This window comes from Prunus dulcis, chromosome 4, assembly GCF_902201215.1.
Source record: "Prunus dulcis chromosome 4, ALMONDv2, whole genome shotgun sequence".
NCBI classification, from domain to species: Eukaryota; Viridiplantae; Streptophyta; class Magnoliopsida; order Rosales; family Rosaceae; genus Prunus; species Prunus dulcis.
Window position 1 is genome coordinate 7,532,960 of NC_047653.1, and position 24,585 is coordinate 7,557,544.

General features: G+C 35.7%; 4 protein-coding genes across 8 annotated transcripts; 3 read left to right on the forward strand and 1 right to left on the reverse strand.

Annotated features, from left to right (window-relative positions):
* Window positions 1–5,067: 5,067 nt before the first annotated feature.
* LOC117626524 (ALA-interacting subunit 3) lies at window positions 5,068–9,938 on the forward strand. Its single transcript, XM_034358253.1, has 8 exons — window positions 5,068–5,599; window positions 6,684–6,742; window positions 6,859–6,933; window positions 7,023–7,136; window positions 7,340–7,410; window positions 8,344–8,641; window positions 8,864–9,153; window positions 9,645–9,938. The coding sequence occupies exons 1-8, from the start codon at window positions 5,512–5,514 to the stop codon at window positions 9,697–9,699; spliced, it is 1,050 nt and encodes a 349-aa protein (XP_034214144.1). The 5' UTR covers window positions 5,068–5,511; the 3' UTR covers window positions 9,700–9,938.
* On the reverse strand, window positions 9,874–13,889 carry LOC117626523 (ribosomal RNA large subunit methyltransferase I). Of its 4 annotated transcripts, none has more exons than XM_034358249.1 (9): window positions 13,655–13,758; window positions 13,267–13,444; window positions 12,731–12,956; window positions 12,513–12,647; window positions 11,793–12,015; window positions 11,515–11,701; window positions 10,920–11,104; window positions 10,619–10,756; window positions 9,874–10,144 (listed from the first exon to the last, which is right to left on the reverse strand). In XM_034358249.1, the coding sequence occupies exons 2-9, from the start codon at window positions 13,310–13,312 to the stop codon at window positions 10,016–10,018; spliced, it is 1,269 nt and encodes a 422-aa protein (XP_034214140.1). In that variant the 5' UTR covers window positions 13,313–13,444; window positions 13,655–13,758; the 3' UTR covers window positions 9,874–10,015. The 4 variants fall into 4 exon arrangements, with proteins under 4 accessions (XP_034214140.1, XP_034214142.1, XP_034214139.1 ...); XM_034358251.1 differs by having other exon boundaries at window positions 13,267–13,392; window positions 13,655–13,746; XM_034358248.1 differs by lacking the exon at window positions 13,267–13,444 and having other exon boundaries at window positions 13,655–13,889.
* A 30-nt stretch (window positions 13,890–13,919) lies between these two features.
* On the forward strand, window positions 13,920–16,624 carry LOC117626525 (50S ribosomal protein L20-like). Its single transcript, XM_034358254.1, has 3 exons — window positions 13,920–14,258; window positions 14,670–14,875; window positions 16,283–16,624. Exons 2-3 carry the CDS (start codon window positions 14,690–14,692, stop codon window positions 16,472–16,474), a joined length of 378 nt encoding a protein of 125 aa, XP_034214145.1. The 5' UTR covers window positions 13,920–14,258; window positions 14,670–14,689; the 3' UTR covers window positions 16,475–16,624.
* Window positions 16,625–17,470: 846 nt separating this feature from the next.
* Window positions 17,471–24,343, forward strand: LOC117626735 (ent-kaurene synthase, chloroplastic-like). 2 transcript variants are annotated; one of them, XM_034358552.1, is made up of 16 exons: window positions 17,504–17,527; window positions 17,638–17,694; window positions 17,779–17,893; window positions 20,114–20,202; window positions 20,293–20,578; window positions 20,664–20,844; window positions 21,194–21,411; window positions 21,503–21,623; window positions 21,786–21,883; window positions 21,964–22,187; window positions 22,274–22,386; window positions 22,519–22,617; window positions 22,785–23,000; window positions 23,083–23,224; window positions 23,540–23,785; window positions 23,883–24,343. In XM_034358552.1, the coding sequence occupies exons 1-16, from the start codon at window positions 17,519–17,521 to the stop codon at window positions 24,204–24,206; spliced, it is 2,538 nt and encodes an 845-aa protein (XP_034214443.1). In that variant the 5' UTR covers window positions 17,504–17,518; the 3' UTR covers window positions 24,207–24,343. The 2 variants fall into 2 exon arrangements, with proteins under 2 accessions (XP_034214445.1, XP_034214443.1); XM_034358554.1 differs by having other exon boundaries at window positions 17,471–17,527; window positions 17,660–17,893.
* Window positions 24,344–24,585: the final 242 nt, after the last annotated feature.

Consider the following 24,585-nt stretch of genomic DNA (forward strand, 5'->3'; position numbering starts at 1 on the left):
AGTGCTTCCTAAAGAAGCAGTCTCAAACGAGCCCTTAATCTCAGTTGTTCTGGGTTAATGAATAATATCAATGTTCGATGTAAGTCCCAATCTAAATAATTGACTCTTTAATTTGATGCTATTTAATTTTAATTTTGTGTCTGTTTTAGTAATTGTTTATGATATTAAATAATGAAATAAATACTAAAATTTAATTTAAAAATCGAAATCCAAGAGTCCAGTCTGGTCCAGCAAATTTATGTGTCGTGCAACTCATAGGACTTAAAAGTCCAAGTCAATCCAAACCAACCCAGTTCAAATAAAATCCAATTCTATCCAATTCAGTTTCGTCCATCAAATGGGGCTTAATTTGGCAAATCTTTTGTTTCAAACTTGTTAAAGGTACAATCATGATTTAGCAAGCCCATTCCTTATGACGCGTTTGCTTACTTGGAATTTGGTGAGGTCATATCAATTAGTTCGTGATTTAGTGACATTTTTCTCATCAATTTAGACTTAGGTCCTAAGTTCAAACCCAACACTTTTGATTAATGAAGATTATAGTCATGAATTGAGAAAGTACCACTAATTGTATTATGTTTTTCTTTTTAATGGAATTAAGGGAGTCGAACTTGTGACTTCAATCACACCAATTTAAACTCCATTTGGCACTCTTCTTCTTTTTTCTCATTTTTTTGGGACTCTCTTCTTTGCAAACCCCCACGGAACCAACTTCTTCGACTAATAAATTGGGCGACTCTCTCCCCCATCATGTTGTAGAGAGATTTTAATCCCTAGTTTTATGTTGGGTTTTGTTTCTCCCCAGTTTTGTGCTCGGTTTTGTTTATCCCCGGTCCTTTTGGACTAACTTTTAAAATCCTTTATGTTGAGGAGGTAGAGTTTTTATATCTAGATAGATCTTTCACACTGGGTGTTGTAAGATCATGTGGGATGTTGGAGATGTTGTGGCCTTCTTTGGCCAAGTGAATGTTGAGCGGTAAGGCCCTTTCACTTTTGGTGCTTACGGTTCTCTATTCATACAAAATCAGTCGTTCTCATGGTCTCTCTATAGCACTGGTATTGTAAAGAGTCTTCTTGATCCTCTATATGTCAACTCTGAGTGAGTTGGACTTGAATTTATAATAGTTATTACTCACTGTCTTGTTGGATTTATTTTTTCCAAGTCCACACAGATTGGTAATCAAAAGTTTGCACAAAAACAAACAAAAGGAAAAACCCAATTTGCTCTCTTTATTCCTCTCTTTCTCTCATCACTCTCTGTGTTTGATTCGTGCTACCCAACCCAAAACCCAAACATATTATTTGGTTGAAAGCTCGAATTAATTAAAATAAAAAAGACCCACTTTTATGGATCTCTTTATTCACTCTCCGTTCCCCCATTTCATACAATATTGTTAGGTTCATGGTGAAGGAATGGATGGATTGTAGTGGTATTAAGACGAGCATGGATGATAGTGGGGTATTGGATTAGTTGCATAGATTGTTTGCACCATAATCAATCGAGCACATTCAACACTGGGAGATTGGCGCATATACAAGCACAGCGACTGCCAAAGGAAAGACACTTCTAGGGATATCCCTAAAAACAGTGATGACGTCATCATCTTCTTAACCTGCCAAAGGAATAACTCCGTTCGAAGGGGTAATTGCCTACTGAAGGCAGTTGCCGAAGCTCCCAACTATATAACCTAAAACTTTGGACACATCACCACCACAAGTGATTCACACAAAGTCCCACATCGAAACTTTGTGCAAACTCTCACTGTCATTTCTCTATAAAAGAGGAATAGTGCCAAAGTAAAAAAGGTAACTAGTTTTCACCTTTACTGTTACTTTGCCAAAATGACTACATATCTCACATTTGCTAACTTAGGTATCGAAGAGCTTTCTACAGATACTACACTAGTATTTGAAGCTCGACGATTGCTTCTCCATGTTTTTTCTACAAGATCGCTTTGTGGTCAAAAGCCTCTCATTGCCGAAGGTCCATAACCCTCTTGTCTTGCTGAAGACTCCACACTTCATCTATCTAAGTTGGAGCTTGATTTTGGGCATCATCATAGACAATGCAACAATTAACGATCTCGAGGAGCGTTGGACTTTTGGGGTGAGGGGGGGTGATATGGATAGGGGAAAGTGGGCTATGAGGGTGATGGATTTGTGAGGGTTTGCAGTGGTGCAGTGTAGGGGTCGATAATGGAGATTGGGCAGTGGAGATATGAGATTGATTTTTTATTTATTTTTAAGATCTCATTTTAATAGTTAAATTAGTTTTGTATTATTTGTTTTCTTGGACACATGGCATACAGTTAACAGAAAAATGTATCTTGAAGTTAAAATTACCTACTTTGATTGAATTAATAATTAAAGAATATTTTAAGAATAATGGTGGATGAAAAAATAATAATTATATATTTTTTAAATTTACATAATAAGTGAAAAGATAAAATAAATGGAAAAATAAATAAAGGGTGGAAATAGCACACTATAAATGTATTGAGAGAACCCCAGAAGTCTCTTTTACTGTCAAATGCATGTTTTTGCCCAACGCATTGACCCTTGAAAGCCAATTCCAAAATTGCAACTGTTTGATACAATTAATTCAACTATATTATATATGGCTTGGTCTTGTATGACCCTTCCATGCATTTGCATCTGACATTATCGAAAAAATTGTCGTCTAAGAGTAAGAAAACATTTTTTTACCCAATAAAAAGGATAAGAAAACATTCTTTATAACAATGCATTTGAAAATATGATTACAATATGAATATTAAGATTTCTCCACAATTTGAGAATCAATCCACCTTTTGTCCACATGCAACACATGTGTATTAGTTTTCTTTTTTTAGTACAAGTGACTGGAGAAGAGGGGGTTTACAAAATATTCATTGGGTGTTTGAGGTTTTAAAATTCTACCCATATAGATGAAATGAAAGTAGAATAGCTCAACCAACTAAACTATACCACCAACGCATATGTATTAGTTAACTATCTCTAAATTCTCATATGTTAGTGTGTAGTGAAGGATTTGAAAATTAATGTTCTAGTTTGTTAGGACATTGTTAGGGTATTTACATTTATGTAAACGAAGTAATGTATGATAGAATTATATCCTACACCTCAAAATAAATTGTTAATGAACGAAGAAACTCAAAAGATAATATATCATTATGCAAAATACTACCCTCAATAACAAGCATAAACACAATTATTCAATGAATAATGCACTCTTACCACATTTGTATACCACATTCTCATACTACCTTATGTGGCAGATGAGATGGACAACCACATCAATTAAAAGTATTTAATATTTTATTTTCTTTTATGATTGATTAACACTTTAAAAAAATGTTAATTAAACTTTCTTTATTAAAATACACTTCATTGATTTTAATTAATGTAGCATATAATATGGATATGCCATATCATATGATATAAAAATATAGGATAAAAATGTGATAAGTGTAGCATTACTCTTAATCAATAGCAAAACAACATGGAAACGAAGAGCTCGCACCTCAAGAGTTTGATATGAAGTGTCTGTCTCAACCAACTAAAATATGAATTTCTCATTTTAAACGACCCCATTGAAGTTGATCATGTTTTGACATCAACATGTTTCTGCAGGACTATTATATTACAACTAGTAGCTTTTATGGTAGTTAGGTGCTTTTTATAAAAAAAATTATTTTTTAATTAATAATTATTGGATCATTGAAATCAAAACTTACTTAACAAAGTCAATGAGGTCTAGCCTAATATAAAAGGGTCTTGACATACAAATCAGTGATTTCAAGTTTGAATTCTCATGATACCTTGATAATATTTTGTGTAGGAACACCCTCTCTTCCTCCCTAGCGTTAACCAATATATATCACTAAATTTTAATATGTGACATAGCTTCTTTATGAATGTTTAGATTTTAGCTTCTACTTATGCTAAGGAAATAATTTAAGGAGCCAATTATGGATGTTTTTAGACTTTAGCTTCCACTTATGCGACTTTCTCTTGTTCATCAATTAAATTTTGCATAAGAAAGAGTCACCTAAAAAACTCTTCCACCTACTTTTCACCTCACAATAATTAAAAAAAGAAAATTCCAAATTCCAAACTTCAAACTCCAATACATTCTTTTCAATTTAAATTTTTTTTGGAGAGATTTTTCAATTTTATATTTAGTCATGATGGAAACCATAATATTTTTCCTTATTCACAAAATAAATCGACTAATCAAATTCATGTTTCTATAATAAATTCTATTTGGTCTCTTAGAGCATCTCTAAGGGAGATATTAAATATCAAACATCAAATTTAAATTTGATGGCTGATATGACAAGTCGACATTTACACAGTTTTATACTCCACCCGATATATCAAATAAATAATTATTGTAACAGTCAAATCATTTAAGATAAAGAAGAAAATAATATAAAAAGGAAAATAATAAATGAAAGTAACAGTCAACTATCTTTTAAAAATAATAAAATATTCATTTGACATCTTGCTTTTGGGATGTCAAAAATAACATCTCAACTCCGGTTTTCATTCCAGTTCAGGTTTGACACATCGGTTGGAGTGATGTGAGATGTTATTTCTAGCCATTAAATGTTTATGTGACACTTTTCATACATCGGTTGGAGATGTTTTTATAACAGCCATTTATTGGAGGATGCTTGCAATTGTGAAGTAAAGCGACATCAAAAAGCCGAAATTTCAAATATATTTCATATTACAAGTTTAAAGTCCAACAAAAATATTTGTTTCAAACCTTACCATATTCTTATCATATTTGAGGTCCATTTAAAAAAAATTAAACTTTATAATTTAATTATTAACTTTCAGTTAAAACTTAATTTTCATACAATAATAAATCATTTGATAAAAAAAATTAAATCAGAAGTTTTTTTTGCTTTTATGTTCTATAATAAAAACCAAATATTAATATTGGCAAATTATTTTTTTGAAACAAAAGGAAATTATATTAGCAAATACTAGCAAATTATAAAATATAGTAATTAACGCAAAAACGAAAGGAAAAAGATTGGACAGGTCTCGTCTAAAGCGTGTAGCATTGTATTAGTTTGACATTTCAATGGTCTTTGTTTCTTTCTCTCTGAAAATATTCTTATTCTAGTCTTCTTTCTTCTAGAGAAAAGAGAGAGAGAGAGAGAGGGTCGCCGGCCAGCCACCTTGTAGAGAGGGAAAGAAAGGAGACACTTTCTTCCAAACCCTCTCTCTAAAAAAGTCAAATACAATCCAAATCTCCAAAAGCTCAAAACCCACCCACCCCTGTTAACGCCAATACCAATTTACACAGAAAATCAACCAAAAAGAAACACAACCCCTTACCCAATTATCCATCTGTTCGTCTCTTTGATCATTTACATACCCAATCCTTCATTTCTTTCTTACAGGTCGAGTGGGTTTTTATATATTTTATATTTTATAAAATTTAAAAACAAAAAACTTTAAAATCTTTGCTGGGGAAGACAGGGTTTGTCACTGATGAGTTCCAATACGGCGCCGTCTAGCTCAGGAGGCGCCGGATCTGCCGATCCAACATCTACCAGGAGGCATTCCAAGCGACCCAAATGTAATTTCTTCCCAAAGCCCTCAGCTTTTGTTTTCTTTTAAGGTTTTGAGTTATTCTCAAGAATACCCAGATGATACTTTGTGGATATTTGCCTGTGGGTTTGCCATTTTCGCTTTCCAGTTATCTGATTTACATGTTTTTTTTTTCTTTCTAAATTAATATTTTTATTCTTTAAATTTATTTCTGTATCTCGAGATGTTCCTGTCTGATATTTATTTGCTGAGTTAGTTTCATAAGATTTCAGAAGTCAATGATATACCTGAGATAGTTCATTAAGTTTTGAGATCAAATCTGAAAACTAGGCTGTCTTCATGCAAGGGGCTTGTAGCTCATGTGGTTAAAAGCATTTACCCCTAGGTCCTAGGTTAAATACCTCCTTCCCCAGTGTTGTTTGTATCAAAAAATCTGAAAACTAGGCTGTGTTCATTAATTCGAAAGCAAAATTAAGAAGACTCAGTTAAATACCTCCTTCCCCAGTATTGTTTGTATCAAAAAATCTGAAAACTAGGCTGTGTTCATTAATTCGAAAGCAAAATTAAGAAGACTCAGTTAAACATCGAAACAAATAACTCTTCTGATTTTATAATTTTCTATTTTATTTTTAATATTTAGAGGCATTAAAGCTTGTATGCATATAATATCAGGTGGCCTAACATAGATAATGAATACTTAGGAGTCCATACCATTCCAATTACTTTGACTTTAATCAAATTTGTAAGGCATGGTAACTAGTGTTGGAAATCTTTTTGTAATTCAATTATGGGATGAAAGTCTTGTGATGGTAATCTAAGGGTATCTAACATTGGAGAATTAGGATACGGTCTGGTGTACTAATATTTGGAAAAATAGACGGGTGTGCCACACGCTTAATGCTTTCAGCCAATTTGTGAAATCTGAGTCCACCTAAAGCTGACATACTGATATGTACAAGACGTTTTCCATTGTTTTTCCTGTTTATCACTTGATACGGTGTAGCTGGGCATTGAAAAGCCAACTTCATGCCTTCAAACTGTAATTCACATGTTGCTCAGTAGCCTTTCTATCAATCATAAACTAAAGAGATTATAAAATTTGATCTTTTCAGATTCAAGATTTACTCAGCAGGAACTTCCAGCGTGCAAGCCAATTCTCACGCCACGATGGGTACATTTTATACTATTGTACCTGATATCCCTTAGCTTTGGTATCTGCATACCTGTTAAAATTTAAATTAAACTATGGCCTTATCTCTTTATGTGTGTACACGCTTGTGCTTGCAGGTGATCTCAGCATTCATGCTTGTAAGCATTGTCTTCATTCCCATCGGAGTTGTTTCCCTCTTTGCTTCTCGAGACGTATGGCTAAATGAAACCCAATTCTATGCATAATTTGTTTATTCTCTTCTAGTTCTACATGCAGTTGATCAGGAAAATTTTCCTATCAGGTTATTGAAATTATTGATCGGTATGAAACTGATTGCATACCAACGCCCTCTAGAAGTGATAAGGTCGGGTACATACAAGGCCCCGGAGATAAAAAATGCAACAGAACTCTGAAGGTAAGGTTCTCCTTCCCCCTCCCCGCTTCCTTTATAATTATCATCAAGGGACTGTAATTGGTGGGTAATCATTGTTGAGCTACCAAGACATCCCTAAGGTGCTGCTAAATGGAAGGATCTTATATGCATTTAGATAATTTTTTTATTAGCACTGGAAACTCAATTCCCATATTTGCTGATGGATATTTTTTTCCCTCATGAAGGTAACTAAGAATATGAAGCATCCTATATATGTATATTACCAGCTGGATAATTTCTACCAGAATCATCGCAGGTATGTCTACTGCTTAGACATAACCCTCCATTTATATTTAATATGGTTGATGAATATTTATGTGGAAAATCAATGAAAGGGTTGGTTGAATTAAATGTATAGCCAACTTTTGTCATAGTTTTATAGGGACCTCGATATTTGTGGGCCATGTATGAGCAGGACGGTAGGTAGACCAGGGTCCATGGAAGCTCTTGTAGCAGATAATGACTTGTAGTCAAGAGTACCACCCATTTGTTTCATTGGTAATTCTGGGACATGTTTTATTTTTATTTTTTATAGTTGTTGTACAGTCTAGTGAAGATATTGGGTCCTTTATATAGGACCATAAGTCAGGTACTTGGTCTCCTACAAAATAGAATAAAAACTTAGTCAGTTACAAGTCTTATTAAAAGCCTGTTCCTAATAGGAAAAACTGAAAGTGTACGTAAATGAATGTGAATAGCACCCACTTGTTTCATAGGTAATTCTGGGACGTTTTTTTTTTAAAATGGTGGTTTTACAGTTTAGTGAAGATATTGGCTCCTATATAGGACCTTAAGTCAAGTACTTGGTCTCCTACAAAATAGAATAAAAACTTAGTCAGTTACAAGTCTTATTAAAAGCCTGTTCCTAATAGGAAAAAACTGAAAGTGTATGTAAATGAATGTGAATTTGCAGACTTATGGATTGGAATAATTTGGCTAATAAAAAATGAGTATCTGGTTTAAGGCATGTGCATTCTGTGAATAATTGTTCATGTAATTCAAGCTCTGCTGCCAGCAAAGACTAGGGTCTCTGTCATTCTTTATTAATTTCACTCTGCAACTACAACGGATGTTTCCTGGTAGAAAGTTGATACAAGTAGCTTTGTGTGGAAATATATATTATCAAGTATGAGATCTTCATTTGGCAAAAAGAAAATATCTGGTCTGACTGTGACTTCCTACATTTCAGATATGTTAAAAGCCGAAGCGATCAACAGTTGAGAGATCCAAAGTCTGAAAATCAAGTGGATGCTTGTAAGCCTGAAGATAAGGCAGGTGGTCAACCTGTTGTGCCTTGTGGTCTCATAGCTTGGAGTTTGTTCAACGACACCTATAGTTTTTCACGCAAGAAGCAGCAATTGACGGTGAACAAGAAGGATATCTCATGGAAGAGTGATAGGGATCACAAGTTTGGCAAAAAAGTCTTTCCAAAGAACTTTCAGAATGGAACTCTTAGAGGTGGTGCGTCTCTCGATGCATCCAAACCAGTAAGCAATTTGCCACTTCTCATCTCTACTTTTGAAGTGTTACTATTGCTCTTATGCATCTTTGAAGACTCTGAACCCCAATAAAGTGTTTTTTTTTTACAGAGTCAGAAATAAGGAAAAAGGTCTTGTATGACATGGAAGGATATTGTTTTGCTGAAGATGTATTATTTTAATGGTAAAAAAGGAAAGTGATTAACCAGGTCAATATGTTTTGTTGAACAGTTAAGTGATCAAGAGGACCTTATTGTTTGGATGAGAACTGCTGCACTGCCAACATTTAGAAAGTTGTATGGGAAGATTGAGGTGGATCTGGAAGCAGGTGATGAATTACACGTGACGTTGGAGAACAATTACAACACATACAGTTTTAATGGAAAAAAGAAGCTCGTGCTTTCTACCACTAGTTGGATTGGTGGCAGGAATGACTTCCTTGGCATTGCTTATCTCACCGTTGGTGGGTTGTGCTTCTTTCTGGCCATGGCTTTCACAGTTGTATATCTTGTTAAGCCAAGGTAAAATCCTAAACCAAATATGCCATTCCTATTTTTATCATGCAGGGAATATAAATTCTGTCAACAGTTGCCTTATATGAACTCCATTTTGTGGCATTATATTTTGTATGATTGTGTGATCAGTCTTTCAGCACGCATAATAAGAACCAGCAATCGAAAGTGTGTCAACTAGTTGTTAGGGTAGGGTAGATGGGAATGGTCAAAACACAGAGATGTGTCCTTTCTGGTCATTTGCCCATTTGTCACTAAAGTAACAGTCTTTGTTAGCAGGGCACTTGAAGATTTTTATTATTGGACCACTTTTCCCTTTCACCTCAAGTTCATTCCACTTTTATTTTATGGCTGGTGCTCTGTTACTAGGACTGGCCCTTACTTTTCATAACTTGATATTCCCTTTTTTTTTTTTCTGGGTCTGAATAACTTGATATTACTTTATCATGATTTTTATGGGAAACAAAATAATGTTCTTATGACCCTTTCTTTTCTTTCAGGCAACTTGGAGATCCATCTTATCTGTCATGGAACAGAAATCCAGGAGGGCACTAAGGCGTTTTAAACTGCTCATGACATTTGCTTCACTCAAGCGTTTCCTAACGACCGATTTTAATTATATGTATATTAATGTTTTCAATGTGAGCAGTACATATGACTTTGAGAAGCATTTCGGTCATTTGGAGTTTTCTTTTATTTTTTATCCCATTCTCTTTTGAGAGCATGACATTATGAACTTTCATGTATAATTCCAGAAATAGTATTGAATACATCTAAAGTTATTTCCATTGATCGATGGCTTTGTTTAAGCTCTACTAAAAAAATATGATTGGTTTTTTCGCTTGTGTTCCCATGTAAGTGATTGTCATCTTCAAAGCACTCTCAGAAGGATGTTTGAAAGGTATTTGCCTTCGGGGTAGGATGGGTCAATGGGATGATCACATGCTGCTCCAGCCTCCCGCAGAATGGTTATTTTTCTCCCTGCTGCTGAAGCTGCACCCTGATTAAACAAATAAAAATTAAAAGATAAGTTGAGAAAGATGAAGAGATGCTTATAAAATTAAATAGAATTGCATGACGCTCATTTTGTAACAGCAGATAATTACAACCAAATTTCAGGGAATAAAGTGCTTATGTTATGGCTGATTAATTGCCTGTTTTTGTTATAAATTTGAAAATCTACCCATTTTGGCCAAAAACAATTTTGAGAGAAAAACCAGATTTGGCCTGAATGAGTAATATTCTTTACATATACGAGGCTCCTTTACATTATGCAATGAGTGATCCTTTCTTTACATATAATTTAATGACACATGACATCTTACACTGTCAGAAGGTCATTTTTCCTATCAATTTTAGTCTAATGAGAATTTAATAGCGTCAAACATTTTGGGAAGGTGGTTATCTTTATAAAAAAAGAAATCTTTAGAATTTCACTAGTCAGGGTACTGCACACCAACAGAGTACAACTTGCCTGAAGAATGCGCAAGAACATCCCACTTTGCGTCATAGCTCCTGAACATGAACAAGTCATGAGAAGACCACCTCTCTTTGTCAGTTGCATTGCTAATGAATTTAGATTTCTATACATGCCTGATGCATTTTGTAAAGCCTGGATTCAATAACGACCCAATAAGAAGCGGAAAAATTCACAAAAGAATCACTTACAGACAGGCAGAGGAAGAAGAAGTAATGGATGGGGAACAAGCAATGCGCTCATATTTCTACTGAAAAGTGATTTTGGTCATGAAACAAATGCATTTAACTGATAGTACCTTCTTTCGTGGTGCTAGTTTTGGAGGATCTAAAATGACAATATCCCATGATTCATTCCTAGAAAGAGCACCCTTCATAAACTCACTTGCATCTTCTCTCAAAAATGTTATTCTTCCTGGATCCATGTTGTTAAGGACAATATTTTCTTTCGCTAGCTCAACTGCAGGCAATGATGAATCGACACCTGATGCAATAGAGGAATAATTAGAAACTCATCTAGCTTTGAACATGCAATCTCAAAATGTCTTGTCCAGATGAATTTATAGCATCCAATTCTAGATGCCCTTTTGTAATCTTTTTTTTCAGAGAAGTTAATGTATCTCAAATGAAAAATTCTCGGCTTTCGGTGCCTCCTAAAATGAGTATAATGCTACTATAATACTAACTCCATGACCTCATGGTGGTTATTAGTTAATCACTGATACCATATGTATATTGACATGCTATGAACAGGCTGGCCAAAACCAAAGTGGTACAAAAGCAAGCCTCCATTCCCAACTCAGAAACTGGCGCCAGTTTCAATGAAGTTCTTATAAAAAGAAAGGTTCTAACTTCAAATAAAATCATCCGAATACAGTAAAACTTTATTCATACCAATGACATTCACAGCACCCCCTCGTGCAGCATTTAGAGCAAAACCACCACTGTAGCAGAACATATCAAGAACTCTCTGACCATCTGAAATTGTTGATATAAATTGACGGTTTTCACGCTGATCGGCATAAAACCCTGTCTTTTGTCCCTCAAGTGAAATGGCATAAAAAATCCCGTTTTCCGTAACCTAAGTAATTTCAAAATGAAATTAAACATTCACATTTAAGAGATCTCATAACTGGTTAAATGTGCAAAATGTAACATTTTGTGGGATATACCTTTGTTCTTTGAGGACAAATAGATGGATCCCTTTCCTTGTAATTTGACGCATCCAATCCTTCTTCTTTTAAAACTTCCGAAGAGGGTCTCCAGTTTATATAATTAATTTCATCAATTCTACCAACAGAAGCCTCTACTTCTGGTTTGTACTTCTCAACCCAAGCAGCAGATGATGCTATTACTGCCACATCTCCAAATACATCAACTATTAGTCCCGACAATCTGTGGTAAAAAGGTGACATGAATTTGTAAATTAGTGACACAGATAATTCTATGTAATAAAGAAAAAGGTGAAAAATCAAGACCAAAAAGCTATGGAGCCCCAAATAACAATTTAGTGTTACCACTAAAAACTAAACATTTCAGATCAAATTATATATATTCCACATATTTCATTTACACTAATTCAATTTCATACTTAACGAGTTTCCTATCAAAATACAACCTTAAGAAGTTGCTCTCAATCCCAATATGCATACAAAATAACATCCAAACATGTTCAACTCCGGGAGGAGCTTAATTATTACTGGTATGTCAAATAATTAGCTTAATGAGTGTGTCTTTAGTTCTGTAGTGCACACACAGATATGGACTTTCTAACAAAAGACAAGGGGAGAATTGTTATCTCATACTCAACTAGCAATGACTTCTAGAGATATTATAGGTGCAATTCTCTGTAAATATACTATCAAAAATCTCAATAGACTAAGGTCAAGTACCTGTCTCCTTCACTATTGACAAGACGGAATGCATTTGTACTAGCTGATGGAAGCCCCAAACTCTTACGTAGTTCTATAGCTTCATTAATTCTTGTCTCAAGCAGTTTCTCCATGTTCAATGCACATGACAAATTCCTGTTTTGTAAAGGTTAACAATTTAAACATCCATGTGAAGGTGATAATAAGTCAGAACTAGAAAGGCCTCATATGAATAGTACCTCGTTGCTTCCTCTTCCAGCTGCATCAGCCGAACACAGAACATGGAGACGGAATTATACATGCCCCAGCCTATTGGTTTTTCTGCCCCATCAGCTACCAGCACAATGTCTCCAGTCCTAGGTGGTGGTCTACCAATTATTCTATCAACTGCTCCACTGTAAACCATTGGGCTTCCATCCTTGAATAATTGTGTCTTCCCCTTTTTCAAGACGACCCTCGCAACACCTACCAAGGCCAGACCAATTAACATGATGTCTAAGAAAATTTTTGAAAAATTAATCGATGGATTGAAAGCTCATCAAGAAAAGCAGGCATTTCTAGCATCAAAATAAGCTCAAGGGAACCAAAAAAAAAAAAAAAACTTTCTTTTGGATGATAGGAATTTTTTTTAATTTAAGTTGACATGACAATCTGGAATTAGGTTATTTCTAGCAAGATGCAGCATATAGGAAGATACATGTCGCATTTAGAAAGAGAAAACAAATGACTGGGAAAAAAAACTAAACGGATCATCCACTATCAGGTATATACGTACATGGTTTTGAGCTTGACCGAGACATAATTACAATGAGCGCAAGCATACTGCTGAGTCTCACACAAGTTACAAAAAATCAATGACTTTCTTCTTGCATATTATTTCTCCTTGCCCGTGGTGGACCATCTTGCCAACATACAATATACACCCAATCCAGTTATACTTTAAATTGGTAGCTCTGTTTCGATTAAGAAAACAAATTAAACAGACCCAATAGCCAAAAGCTTCATAATTCACACTCAAACAAACATATGGAATGATGGTTTTAGAGATACCATATGCTCAACAAAGCCTCTATATAATAAAAAATAAGAAAAGAAAAAAAAACTTGACACAAAAAAGAGACGAAGAGAGAGAGAGAGAGAGAGATAGATAGAAAAGGACATACCTTTGGGGTGAGCAGAGGCAAGTTCTTGAAGGGTAGTGGTGCATGGTAAAGAAGTAGCAGACAGAGACTTTACCAGGCGGGCTGGAAGATGCTGCATATTTTTTGAGCTGAGACAACACTGTCAAAGTAGATTTATCACTACCCTTTCCATGAGCAAACGATACCCGGTTAAAATCAACATGGGTCGGATTTTCTCTCCTCCAATTTTTCTGGTTCAGTTTTTGGGGTTGGGCTCCACTTATCTAAGGTTCTTAATGGGCCATTGGGAATTTAGGTGCTAAATTGTGTTTGGACAGAACTGCCCACATTCTTGGTTCAATATTATAGATTGCCCATCCATATTCTTTCTCAAACGCCTCCACACTACCCGCTGCTCACCCAAACCAGTCTGTTTCTCAACTCTCACCATTTTAAGGCACCTACTCCACAGTGTCCACACAGTGGGTACGCGTTAAAAAGCTTGTTCCTTCTTCTTCTTCTTCCTCCTTTTCTCGGTATTATTGATTATAAATTACATAGCTTGTTCCTTTTGATTGGTCTCTTGGCACGTTTGTGCAACTCGAAGCTGCTGATACAGAAAGGAACCCACCTCAGATAGGCTCAGGTGAGTGGCAAAAACCCGTCTTTCTCAGTTAATCAGCTATTTTATGAATTATAGTTTCCTTTTGAACTCTTTGCAACTCTTTCACATTCCAGTATGTCAAGCCTGAAGAGTCGCTGCTTAAATTGTTGATGAGAATTTTAATTTCCCTCTTGGCAATAGAATTTGTTGCGCAAAATCAATATTTTCTCTTAAACTGGTTGTTAAGGGATTGACGTCTTTGTAATGTTCGGACTTTATTAGTAATTTATATCATTCTACTGGATCCTCTTCTGTCCAATGGGGAATTTCCCTTTATGAATACTTGTCTGGCTTTGTTCTGTAATAGGAAGAAATGGGTCTTTTAAATAACTGACAATTCCTACGCTGATTATGTTTTGTTGGTGTTCTCTGTGTGTGTGTTGATCTTTTAAGAAATTAAGGGAAAGTGAACAATGAACAAGGATAAGATTTTCAAGCTAGCCAAGGGCTTCAGAGGAAGGGCCAAGAATTGCATAAGGATTGCCAGAGAGAGGGTGGAGAAGGCCTTGCAGTATTCCTACAGGGATCGCCGCACCAAGAAGCGAGACATGCGCTCCCTATGGATCCAACGCATCAATGCTGGCACCCGCATCCATGGTGTATGTATCGAATTGTGACTATTATCTTATATGTGATGCATGTGGTACTATTGGTTTGAGAGAATTATAGCAGTTTCTCTTTCACTTTTTTTTTGGACTTCAATCAAAGTTACACTTTTCCATACACTTCTGTTTGGTATGTCTATTTAGTTATCTTTATCCAGTGAAATTATTTCTGAGTTCCTTTCTATATTGCCTACAACTTGGACGCAAAGGAGTGAGGGAGAAGAATACACGTGAAGCAAGATAGATGATGAGTATTCATTTGGTCAAAGGCCATCCTATTGATATGGCAGTGAGTCAATGACTCTGGTGATGTGATGCTGTAACTGAGTCTCAACATAGCCTCACCATCAGTAGGGCATGTAGGTCTGCTGATGTGGATTTTCTTTAAACAAAATGTGAAAGGAACTGTTTCAGGTCATTTTGGGTGGGGATAATTCAAGAGACCTTTATTCCTAGCTTGCCCATTTTTACTCACTCTGTACTTCTCTTCCTTTCCTGGCTCTCCTGCATTCCTTTCAGCCTAAGATTGCGTTGTAAGTCATGTTTTGTTGAAAATCCTGATTATTGAAAATTAAGGACTTGAGCTTTTCAATGAACTTCATATCAGTTTTTGTTGGTTTTAGGAGTTAAAAGATGGGAAAATGAGAGACTATTTTATATGCTAATGTAGAAACTTACCTCATATGAAAGTAAAAGAAGCATGGGTCACGAATCCTAACCCGGGTAGAGTCTTTTTTGTTAAGTTTTGTTTTGCCAATGTGTCTAGAGGTTGCTTAGTAGCCTTGGTTGCATAAAAGATCAAGAGGATTGTTCTTTCTCCAATATTGGTTAAGCATATTATGGTTGTATTTTTTAAGAGATGGAAATCAAGAGAATGGAGTGAAAAGGTCTAAGAACTTGGTTAGTGAAAAGTAGATGTAAAAAAGTAAAAAGAATAGCATGTGAAAATAAGGGTCCTCATTGGAATTCTTGGAATTGGTTACAAAGATTGTTAGCATGTAAACCCTGCCTGTGGTCTTAAGAACTTTGCCCAATGTTTTCAAATTGACTTCAAGTTTTTTGTTTGACTTGGATATTCTCTGCACAGTAGTATATCCAAATTATATTTTTATGGTCGGGTTTGGAAAATCTAGGAAGTTGGGGAAAGCTACAGAAGTTTAGATTAAGGTGTGAGGAATCATATGTATCTTAGACCTTCTGGCCTGAAAGTTGTTGGGCTGTTGAATTGGTAGAAGCTGGAATATACTGCTGATTTGATGATCTTGAGCTATTTGAGCGGTTTTCCTGTTTAAACAATAAAAGCAAAGTTATTTGAGTGGTTGTCATGTGATTTCCTGTATAATATATGTTTTCTAGTGAATTCTGATCTCCCTTTTATTTTGTTTTCACTGTTGTCATCAGGTTAATTATGGGAATTTCATGCATGGGTTGATGAAGGAGAACATTCAGCTGAACAGGAAAGTTTTGTCAGAGCTGTCCATGCACGAACCATACAGTTTCAAGGCCCTGGTAGACATCTCTCGCACTGCCTTCCCTGGGAACAAGAACGTGGTGCATGCTCCCAAAAAGGAAGGCCTTTCAATGCTTGTGTAACTGACCATTTAGTTAAATCCATCTTTGCTTTATATTTTAGAGCTTGTATGGAACTGAACTTTTTGAGTCTCTCTTTTTGTCTTTTGGTCATTTAGATTTTGGTTAAGATTATTGCTTGATGATGCAAATTTTAGTGACCTTGCTAGCCTTTCTCTTTTCCTCCTCCCCCCACCCCCTTATCTGAACTGGGACCTCTCCATTCTGATGGTTGTGTATGGCGTAGACATTCGTTCATGATCATCGTTCCATACATACAGAGGAATCTAATAACCTAGTAGGCTGACAAACAAATTTGGAAATGATCTCTGCAGGTAGAAAATGAGTAAAAGCACCTCCCCTAGAATGTTATATCTGAGAGAGAGTGTAGGGACAACAAAAATTAAGTCTTGAAATTGAAATTTAAAACTTTAATATTAGACTGAACCAGCAAGCACCTCCCCTAGAAAAACGATACTCATATATTCTTTTGATGAAGAAAGCTTTTATATTAAGAATTGAAAATTGAAAAGGCAAGCGTATCTTCCTTAGGAAAATTATTGGTGGCCCGAATATTACATGAAAGGAAAATTTATATACCAAAAATTGGAGGAAACAGGTACTGAGTAACTCAGGTGTATACCATATTCATCCAATAATAAGATTCGATGTATATGACAACAATTGGAATGAAAAACGCAAATATATACCAAAATTAATCGGATTCAATGTTCTTTGAGAATGAAAAGACATTTTTACATTTCTGTATTATATTCAATGTACAACAGTGTCTGAAATTCTAATTTATAATTTAGTCCTTGTTTTGTTTATAAATTTCACATGTTATAATATTGGGGATTGACAAGATTATGATCAACATTGAGATCCTACCTTTGTACCTATCCATGCCAATTTTCCAAAGTTTGGTAATGCCAAAAAACAATACCATATTTATCAAATAGTTGTAGAGTTACCAATTTATGAAATATAGCAAATTAGGAGGAGAAGGTGGCAATATATTTTTGGACAGTGACACGTCAAACAACACTGCAGAAGCAGAAGCTTAGAATGCAACAGGTATAAAAAGATACCAAAGAAAGAAAGAACCATTTGAATTCTTTCTAATTAAAAAAACCAGAGTCTTACTTGTACTCTTTAATGATAGTTGGTTTGTTTCTGACAAGCAGCATCTTCCTCTTCTTCCTGTAGACTTCTGTTGTCGTTTTGGGGTCTCCTGGTGGCCGGTATCTCTTGCCATTTTTGTTCCCGTTCTCCACTTACATTTATACACCCCATTTTCAAACCACACACTCTCTCTTTTCATTCAGAGGTTTCTGGAGTTGCAGTTCTCACAATCTCTGTGTGTTCGTTCTGAGACAAGTACAACCATGTCTTTTTCGCACCTCAGTACTCTTAAATGTTCCACCTTTTCCTTATCATCAGGTTTCTCTCTCTCTCTCTCTCTCTCTCTCTCTCTCTCTCTCTCTCTCTCAACATATTTCATTTGTTTTTGTTTTGTTTTGGGATTATGCATGATTTTCTTGAACTGGGTGTTTTGTGTTTATGTTGTTACTTTGGTTATCTTGACGGTATTGATGTCCGAATTTTATAATTTTTCTGTCATCGATCTTAAAAATTAGTTTTCGAGTTATTAGTGTCTCAGGTTGTTAAATTCTTAAATCCAGGCTTGGTTGCAACTTGAAGAATTAACCAAAAGAAGGTTCTTTAATTAAGCAAATAAAATGCCATTTTCACACCTCTTGTCAGGATTCATTCAAGTTTGAGAACCTGATTTATCTGTTCACTAAAACATGCATGTAAAGGATCGCACTAGCATTACTTCTCAAGAGTTGCCACTAGAAACTAGGAATATATTGGTAGAGAATCAAAGAGAAGAATTCAGAAAAAAATATTGCGAGGAGTCCGAGGACAAAGGATTTATCTTTAGGATTTCAAGACTCTTGTCTTTGTTGTCTCTCCATCTTCTCTCTTATTGTAAGAAAATATATAAATGTATATATAAGGTGGCTCACAAGAGCAATTATAAAGGAACTTCAAAAGTACGGTAAAAGGGTAAGCAATTAGAGGACTTACTAAGACTCTTAGTGGGAGAATGTGGAGTCCAAAAGGCATGAATGTAGAGTCCAAATTGCATGAATGTAATTAAGAGATAAATTAATGAATGTGTATTCGAATCGCTTTGAAATGAGTGTAACTAAGGCAGATCCCTTATGTATTAGATCAAAGTAGAAGGTAAAAGACCAAGAGACTGACCAAGACTAATGTGGAAAAATCAATACAAAATACTTCAAACAATGAATTTAATAGGAGATATTGTACAACATGGAAAAGAATGGAAAGCAAGAATTTGTGTGGCTGATCATATATTAATGAAACACAGTGGTAAGAACTGTTGACTGGAAATCTTATGTGGCAATCTAAGCTTCAGACTCTAAGTTGAAAACTGCTGCGTAAGCAGCAAAAAGTTTATTGTCCATAAACTGTGTAGTTGAACTTAAAATCTTGAGATGGATGGGCAGCCATGTAAACAGTAAAGGATGTCATCATGTTGATGCTCAAAAATGGACCAAGGAGTCAACAATCAGTCAAATCAGATAGATTGAGCTGTGTGGACTTTTCCCTGCTCGGAGTGTCCGATGACAAGACACCAAGTAGCCAACAAAAGGCACCGTACGGTACTGGCCTACGACTCTTGGATGCCCAATTCAGCAAAGGGAATCTAAATATCAATTTTAGCAAAGTCTCAGTAATAGAGGGTAATAACTGCATACCTTAAATGGGGTGAACAGTAGGGTATTTATAGTAGCAATAAAGGAGTTCACCTGTGTGGTATTTCTATGTAGGATTCGTGCATATTGATTAGGGAATGCCTGGCATGTATCTGTCCCTTTCTCAATTCCAGTGTGGGAATCTTTTGAGGTCACTCAGTGTGCCTTCTAATGATGCCATATGGAATGGGAATGCCAGCTGGTGGAGGGTCTGGTGCTACCAGCAGGTCCCATGGTAATGACTGCGGTGGGTTCTGCGGAAATAGCATGACCAAGTGCCAGCTGTACCAACAGGCTGCTCGGTCATTCAGGTACCTTGTGAGCAATTGGGATCAAGCTACGGTGCTAGGATCTCCGAGTCAAATGGTCCCTATGAGGATAATACCGACCTTGCTTATTGGGTTAAAGGAGATATCCTTAGGCTTGTTCAAGGATCCTAAGCTCAGCACTCTGATAGTGCCAAAGAGTTTGTGATTACTTTGGGAGGAGGTTGTATGCATGAAATGAAATGGTGACAAACAATCTGTTGACCTATGTCGGATGCTATAGCAATAGAGAAAACTAGGTAAAACCAAGATTGGATTCATGGAGACATCTAATAAGTGAAAGATATGGTTAATTTCAGTGCTAATTTGGAAGAAGGTTTTGTTTTAACTGTTTCTTTTGCGGCTTTTTTCTATGATTGGATTGTCATAGCTTGAAAATCTTTGAACATGTTACAACAAAGAGATAATGAACTTATGTTTATGCAAAACACAAATCAGAGTGTCTACTTATGATGCTTACTATCTCGGGTTTCCCTATAATGCAAAAACACTGCTTTTTGGGTAACCTACATTGAATTTCTGCTCTATAATATTTATTTTTTTTTCAGGAAAATTTTATGGAAATCATATCTTGCCACAAGCAGCTTCAACAATCCCGACATTAGATGGGGAAGCAGAGGGCAATACTGCTGGTTTGGTAAGATTTATCCTCTACTAGTTCTATTATTTCCTTTGTAGTATTTTATATCATATTGTTGACAGTAAACGTGTCTTTTAATTTTAGCAGAATTTTGAGAGTACTAAACTGAGAATAAAGAAGATGTTCAACAAGGTTGATCTCACTGTTTCCTCATATGACACTGCTTGGGTGGCAATGGTCCCTTCTACAAATTCCCTGAAGGACCCTTTTTTCCCTGAATGCGTAAACTGGATATTGGGAAATCAACTCTATGATGGTTCATGGGGTCCTCCAAATTTGCATCCCTTGTTGATGAAAGATGCTCTCTTGTCCACCATAGCATGTATCCTTGCACTAAAACGGTGGAGTGTGGGTGAAGAACAAATTAACAAGGGTATATCTATTGTTCTTGCCTCTTGTTAACTGCCAAGTTTCCTCCATTAATGTTCTATAAATGAACACCTCTCTTTTTCTTTTAGGGCTACATTTTATCGAATCAAATTTGGCTTCAGCTAATGATGAAGAGCTACATTCTCCTGTTGGATTTAATATAATGTTTCCTGTGATGATTGAATCTGCCATGAAGTTGGATATGAATCTTCCCCTGGGAGCACCGACTCTAGATGCTTTGTTTCACAGGAGAGAACGTGAGCTTAAAAGGTATATTTTGTTTCTTCTTTTCTTGTTTTAAGTTTGGTCCTATCTCATTGTTATTTATTACTATTATTATTGTTGTTGTTGTTATTATTATTATTATTATTGTTGTTGTTGTTATTATTATTATTTTATTGTTCTTATTTTATCCTATCACTAGGCTATCGAGCCAGGTGAGCTCAAATCTGTAGATGTGGAATTAGCTTTGTCTATTAGATAGGAAAGGAATGGATATATGTGATACAATCAGTTCATATGCCAGTCAAAATAATGGAAATGCACTGGTATGGTTAAATTTCTGTATTGCATCCTAAATTATTCTAAAAGATCTCCATTCCAAAATGTTATCATTTAGCGGTTATGGAAGCAACTCAGAGGGGTGGAGAGCCTTCTTAGCATATATTTCAGAAGGATTTGGAAAATCGCAGGATTGGGAGTTGGTCATGAAGTATCAAAGGAAGAATGGGTCCTTGTTTAATTCACCGTCAACCACAGCCGCTGCTTTTACTCACCTTAAAAATGCTGATTGTCTTAAGTACCTCCGCACACTCTTAGAAAAGTTTGGAAATGCAGGTTCGTCATTCAAAATTTTCCATTAATTTTCTAGGTGTATCTACTATATCAGGATAAAGTTTAATCATTATTTTCAACTTATTATTTTCAGTTCCAACGGTTTATCCTCTAGACAACTATGCCCGTCTTTCTATGGTTGCCAGTCTTGAAAGTTTGGGTATTGATCGACATTTCCGGGAGGAAATAAGAAGTGTACTGGACGAAACATACAGGTAATGTTTCCTATACATGTAAGCACCAGTGAATGATGTGTTTGGATGTAGCTTGGACGACGAATTAATTGTGATTATTTTAATCATTCTCAAGTGAAATATTATATTTAGAGATTTATTAGTTTTCATCCATGGGGAAGCATGACATTAGCCAACAAACAGATGCTGGCTGCATGGTGATGAAGATATATTTTCTGATGCTGCCACCTGTGCAATGGCATTTCGGCTCTTACGTGTTAATGGATATGATGTTTCTGCAGGTATTTTCAGTTTAAGTGCATTGGTCTTCATGAGTTTGTTTTTGGCAAAAAATATTTAATTGATTCATGCTGTCTTGTAGATCCATTAAGTCAATTTTCAGAAGATTGTTTCTTTAATTCCCTTGGAGGATATTTGAAGGACATTGGTGCTGCCTTAGAATTGTTGAGGGCTTCAGAATTCATCATACATCCAGATGAATCAGTTATGGAGAAACAAAATTACTGGACAAGCCATTTTCTGAAACAGGAGTTATCAAATACTTTAGTTCAGGATCATATATTCAATAAGCACATTGTCCTAGAGGTAGCTTGTTATGAGAACTCTTATCATATTGATTTGGTGTTTTAGCTTTTTATAATCCCTAAAAATGCAACTTTGATTGTTTTCAGGTGGAAGATGTTCTTAAATTTCCTTCCTATGCAAATTTGGGTCGGTTGTCAACCAGGAGGGCTATAAAATATTACAACACAGATAGTGCAAGGATTTTAAAATCTTCTTACCGGTAAACCTCTAGTATTTTCTTCCACAGCCCCTGTTCTTCCTTTTCCTTTTTAAGAAGAAATTGATTTCTGCTGAGTTATTATAATGGACCAGTGTATATTACTTATTGATCGTTATGCTCTTCTTATGTTAGTTGTTTGAATATTGGCAATGAAGATTTCCTAAAATTGGCTGTGGATGACTTCAATATTTGCCAATCTATACACCGTGAAGAACTCAACCATCTTGCAAGGTACATATTGTTACTACACACGCACACACACTCTCTCTCTCTCTCTCTCTCTCAAGCTGAGTTTCTTTTTTCTAGATTTTCTGCTTCTTGCTTTCATTGCTTAAAGGAATGCTGAATATTTGTATTTTATTTATTTATTATATTGTGATTTCCCTCCATGTAAGCAGGTGGATTGAGGAGAACAGATTAGACAAGCTAAATTTTGCCAGGCAGAAGCTGGTATACTGCTACTTCTCTGCTGCTGCAACCCTTTTTCCTCCTGAACTATCAGATGCCCGCATATCATGGGCCAAAAATGGAGTGCTTACAACTGTGGTTGATGATTTCTTTGACATTGGAGGTTCTGAAGAGGAATTGGTAAACCTCATACAATTGGTCGAGAAGTATGTTTCCTTTTCCCATTCCTTTCCTATTATTTTTTATTTCTGACAGAGGTCTTAAAAGTTCGTTGTAATTGGACCTCAGGTGGGATGTGAATGTGAGTGTTGATTGTTGTTCCGAGCATGTTGAAATTATATTTTCAGCACTTAAGAACACAATTAATGAGATTGGAGTCAAGGCATTCAAGTGGCAAGGACGCAGTGTGACAAGTCACGTAATTGAGATTGTAAGTTGGAATCTTTTGATTTGTCCTTGTTATCATTGCTTTATCTATTGAGTAATATCGGAAAATATTTTTCTAAAAGCACTAGTTGTCCTCCTAAGCAGCTTAAAATGCACTTCACATTCCTGAACACTCTCTTACACTGATTTTGATGGTACCTTATTCTGTCTGTCTGGTGGATGATAAGATGGTTATTTGATTTTCTATTCCCTGACTTCACAAAAGTAGAGTACATGACAAAGGAGTCTAAATGGTCTTTATCATGTTCATTCTTTTATTCATTAACTAGGGATGAAGTGAGCTATCTTTGATTTTCAGTGGTTAGATTTGCTCAAGTCTATGTCGAAGGAGGCTGAGTGGTTGAGAAACAAGTCGGTGCCAACAATGGATGAATATATGACAAATGCATATATATCATTTGCGTTGGGACCAATTGTTCTCCCAGCTCTCTATTTGGTGGGGCCTAAGCTTTCAGAGGAGGTTGTCAGAAATTCCGAATTTTATAATCTGTATAGACTTATGAGCACTTCTGGGCGTCTCCTCAATGATATTCAAGGCTTTAAGGTAGACAACATCACCCCGTTCTCCTTGAGAAAATAAAAAAATAAAAACCAATATCCCATCTAACATTGTTAACTCATAACTCCTTGCTACGTTGCAGAGGGAATCTGCGGAAGGGAAGCTAAATGCTTTAACGTTGGCCATGATTCATGGCAACAGGGTCATCACTGAGGAGGAGACCATCAATGAGATGAAGAGTGTTATAACGAGTAAGAGAAGAGAATTGCTAAGTCTAGTTTTGCTAGAGAAGGGTAGCATAGTACCAAGAGCTTGCAAGGATTTGTTTTGGAATATGAGCAAAGTGCTGCATCTATTTTATGCAAAGAATGATGGATTCACTGCACATGATATGATGAAGACTGTTATGGCAGTAACTGAAGAACCCATCGTTGCCGATGAATTTTGTAACCAATCTCATGTGTAGTAGATTTCTCCATACAAAAAAATTGCTCTTTACCAGTCAGTAAACCAAATAGGGATGATATATGGTGCTTATGGAAATATGGATGTGGTTGATCAAGTTTGGAGGGAAAATTAATTTTAGATTATCTTATAGTTTTCTCTATGGCTGTTCTCTCTTCTATTCTATGACAAACCAACTCACTCTTTCTAATTGATTCATGTGGCACATGCACAGAATAGAATGGTTGCACATGACAGGCTAACCAATGAGAATGTAAACCTTTTTTATTTATTAAATATTTGCAAGTTAATAATATTAGTAAATATGTTCTATACTAACCACCACCAAGTTCTTATTCTTGTGTCAGTGAGGACAATCAAATCTAAACAAAAAAATATAT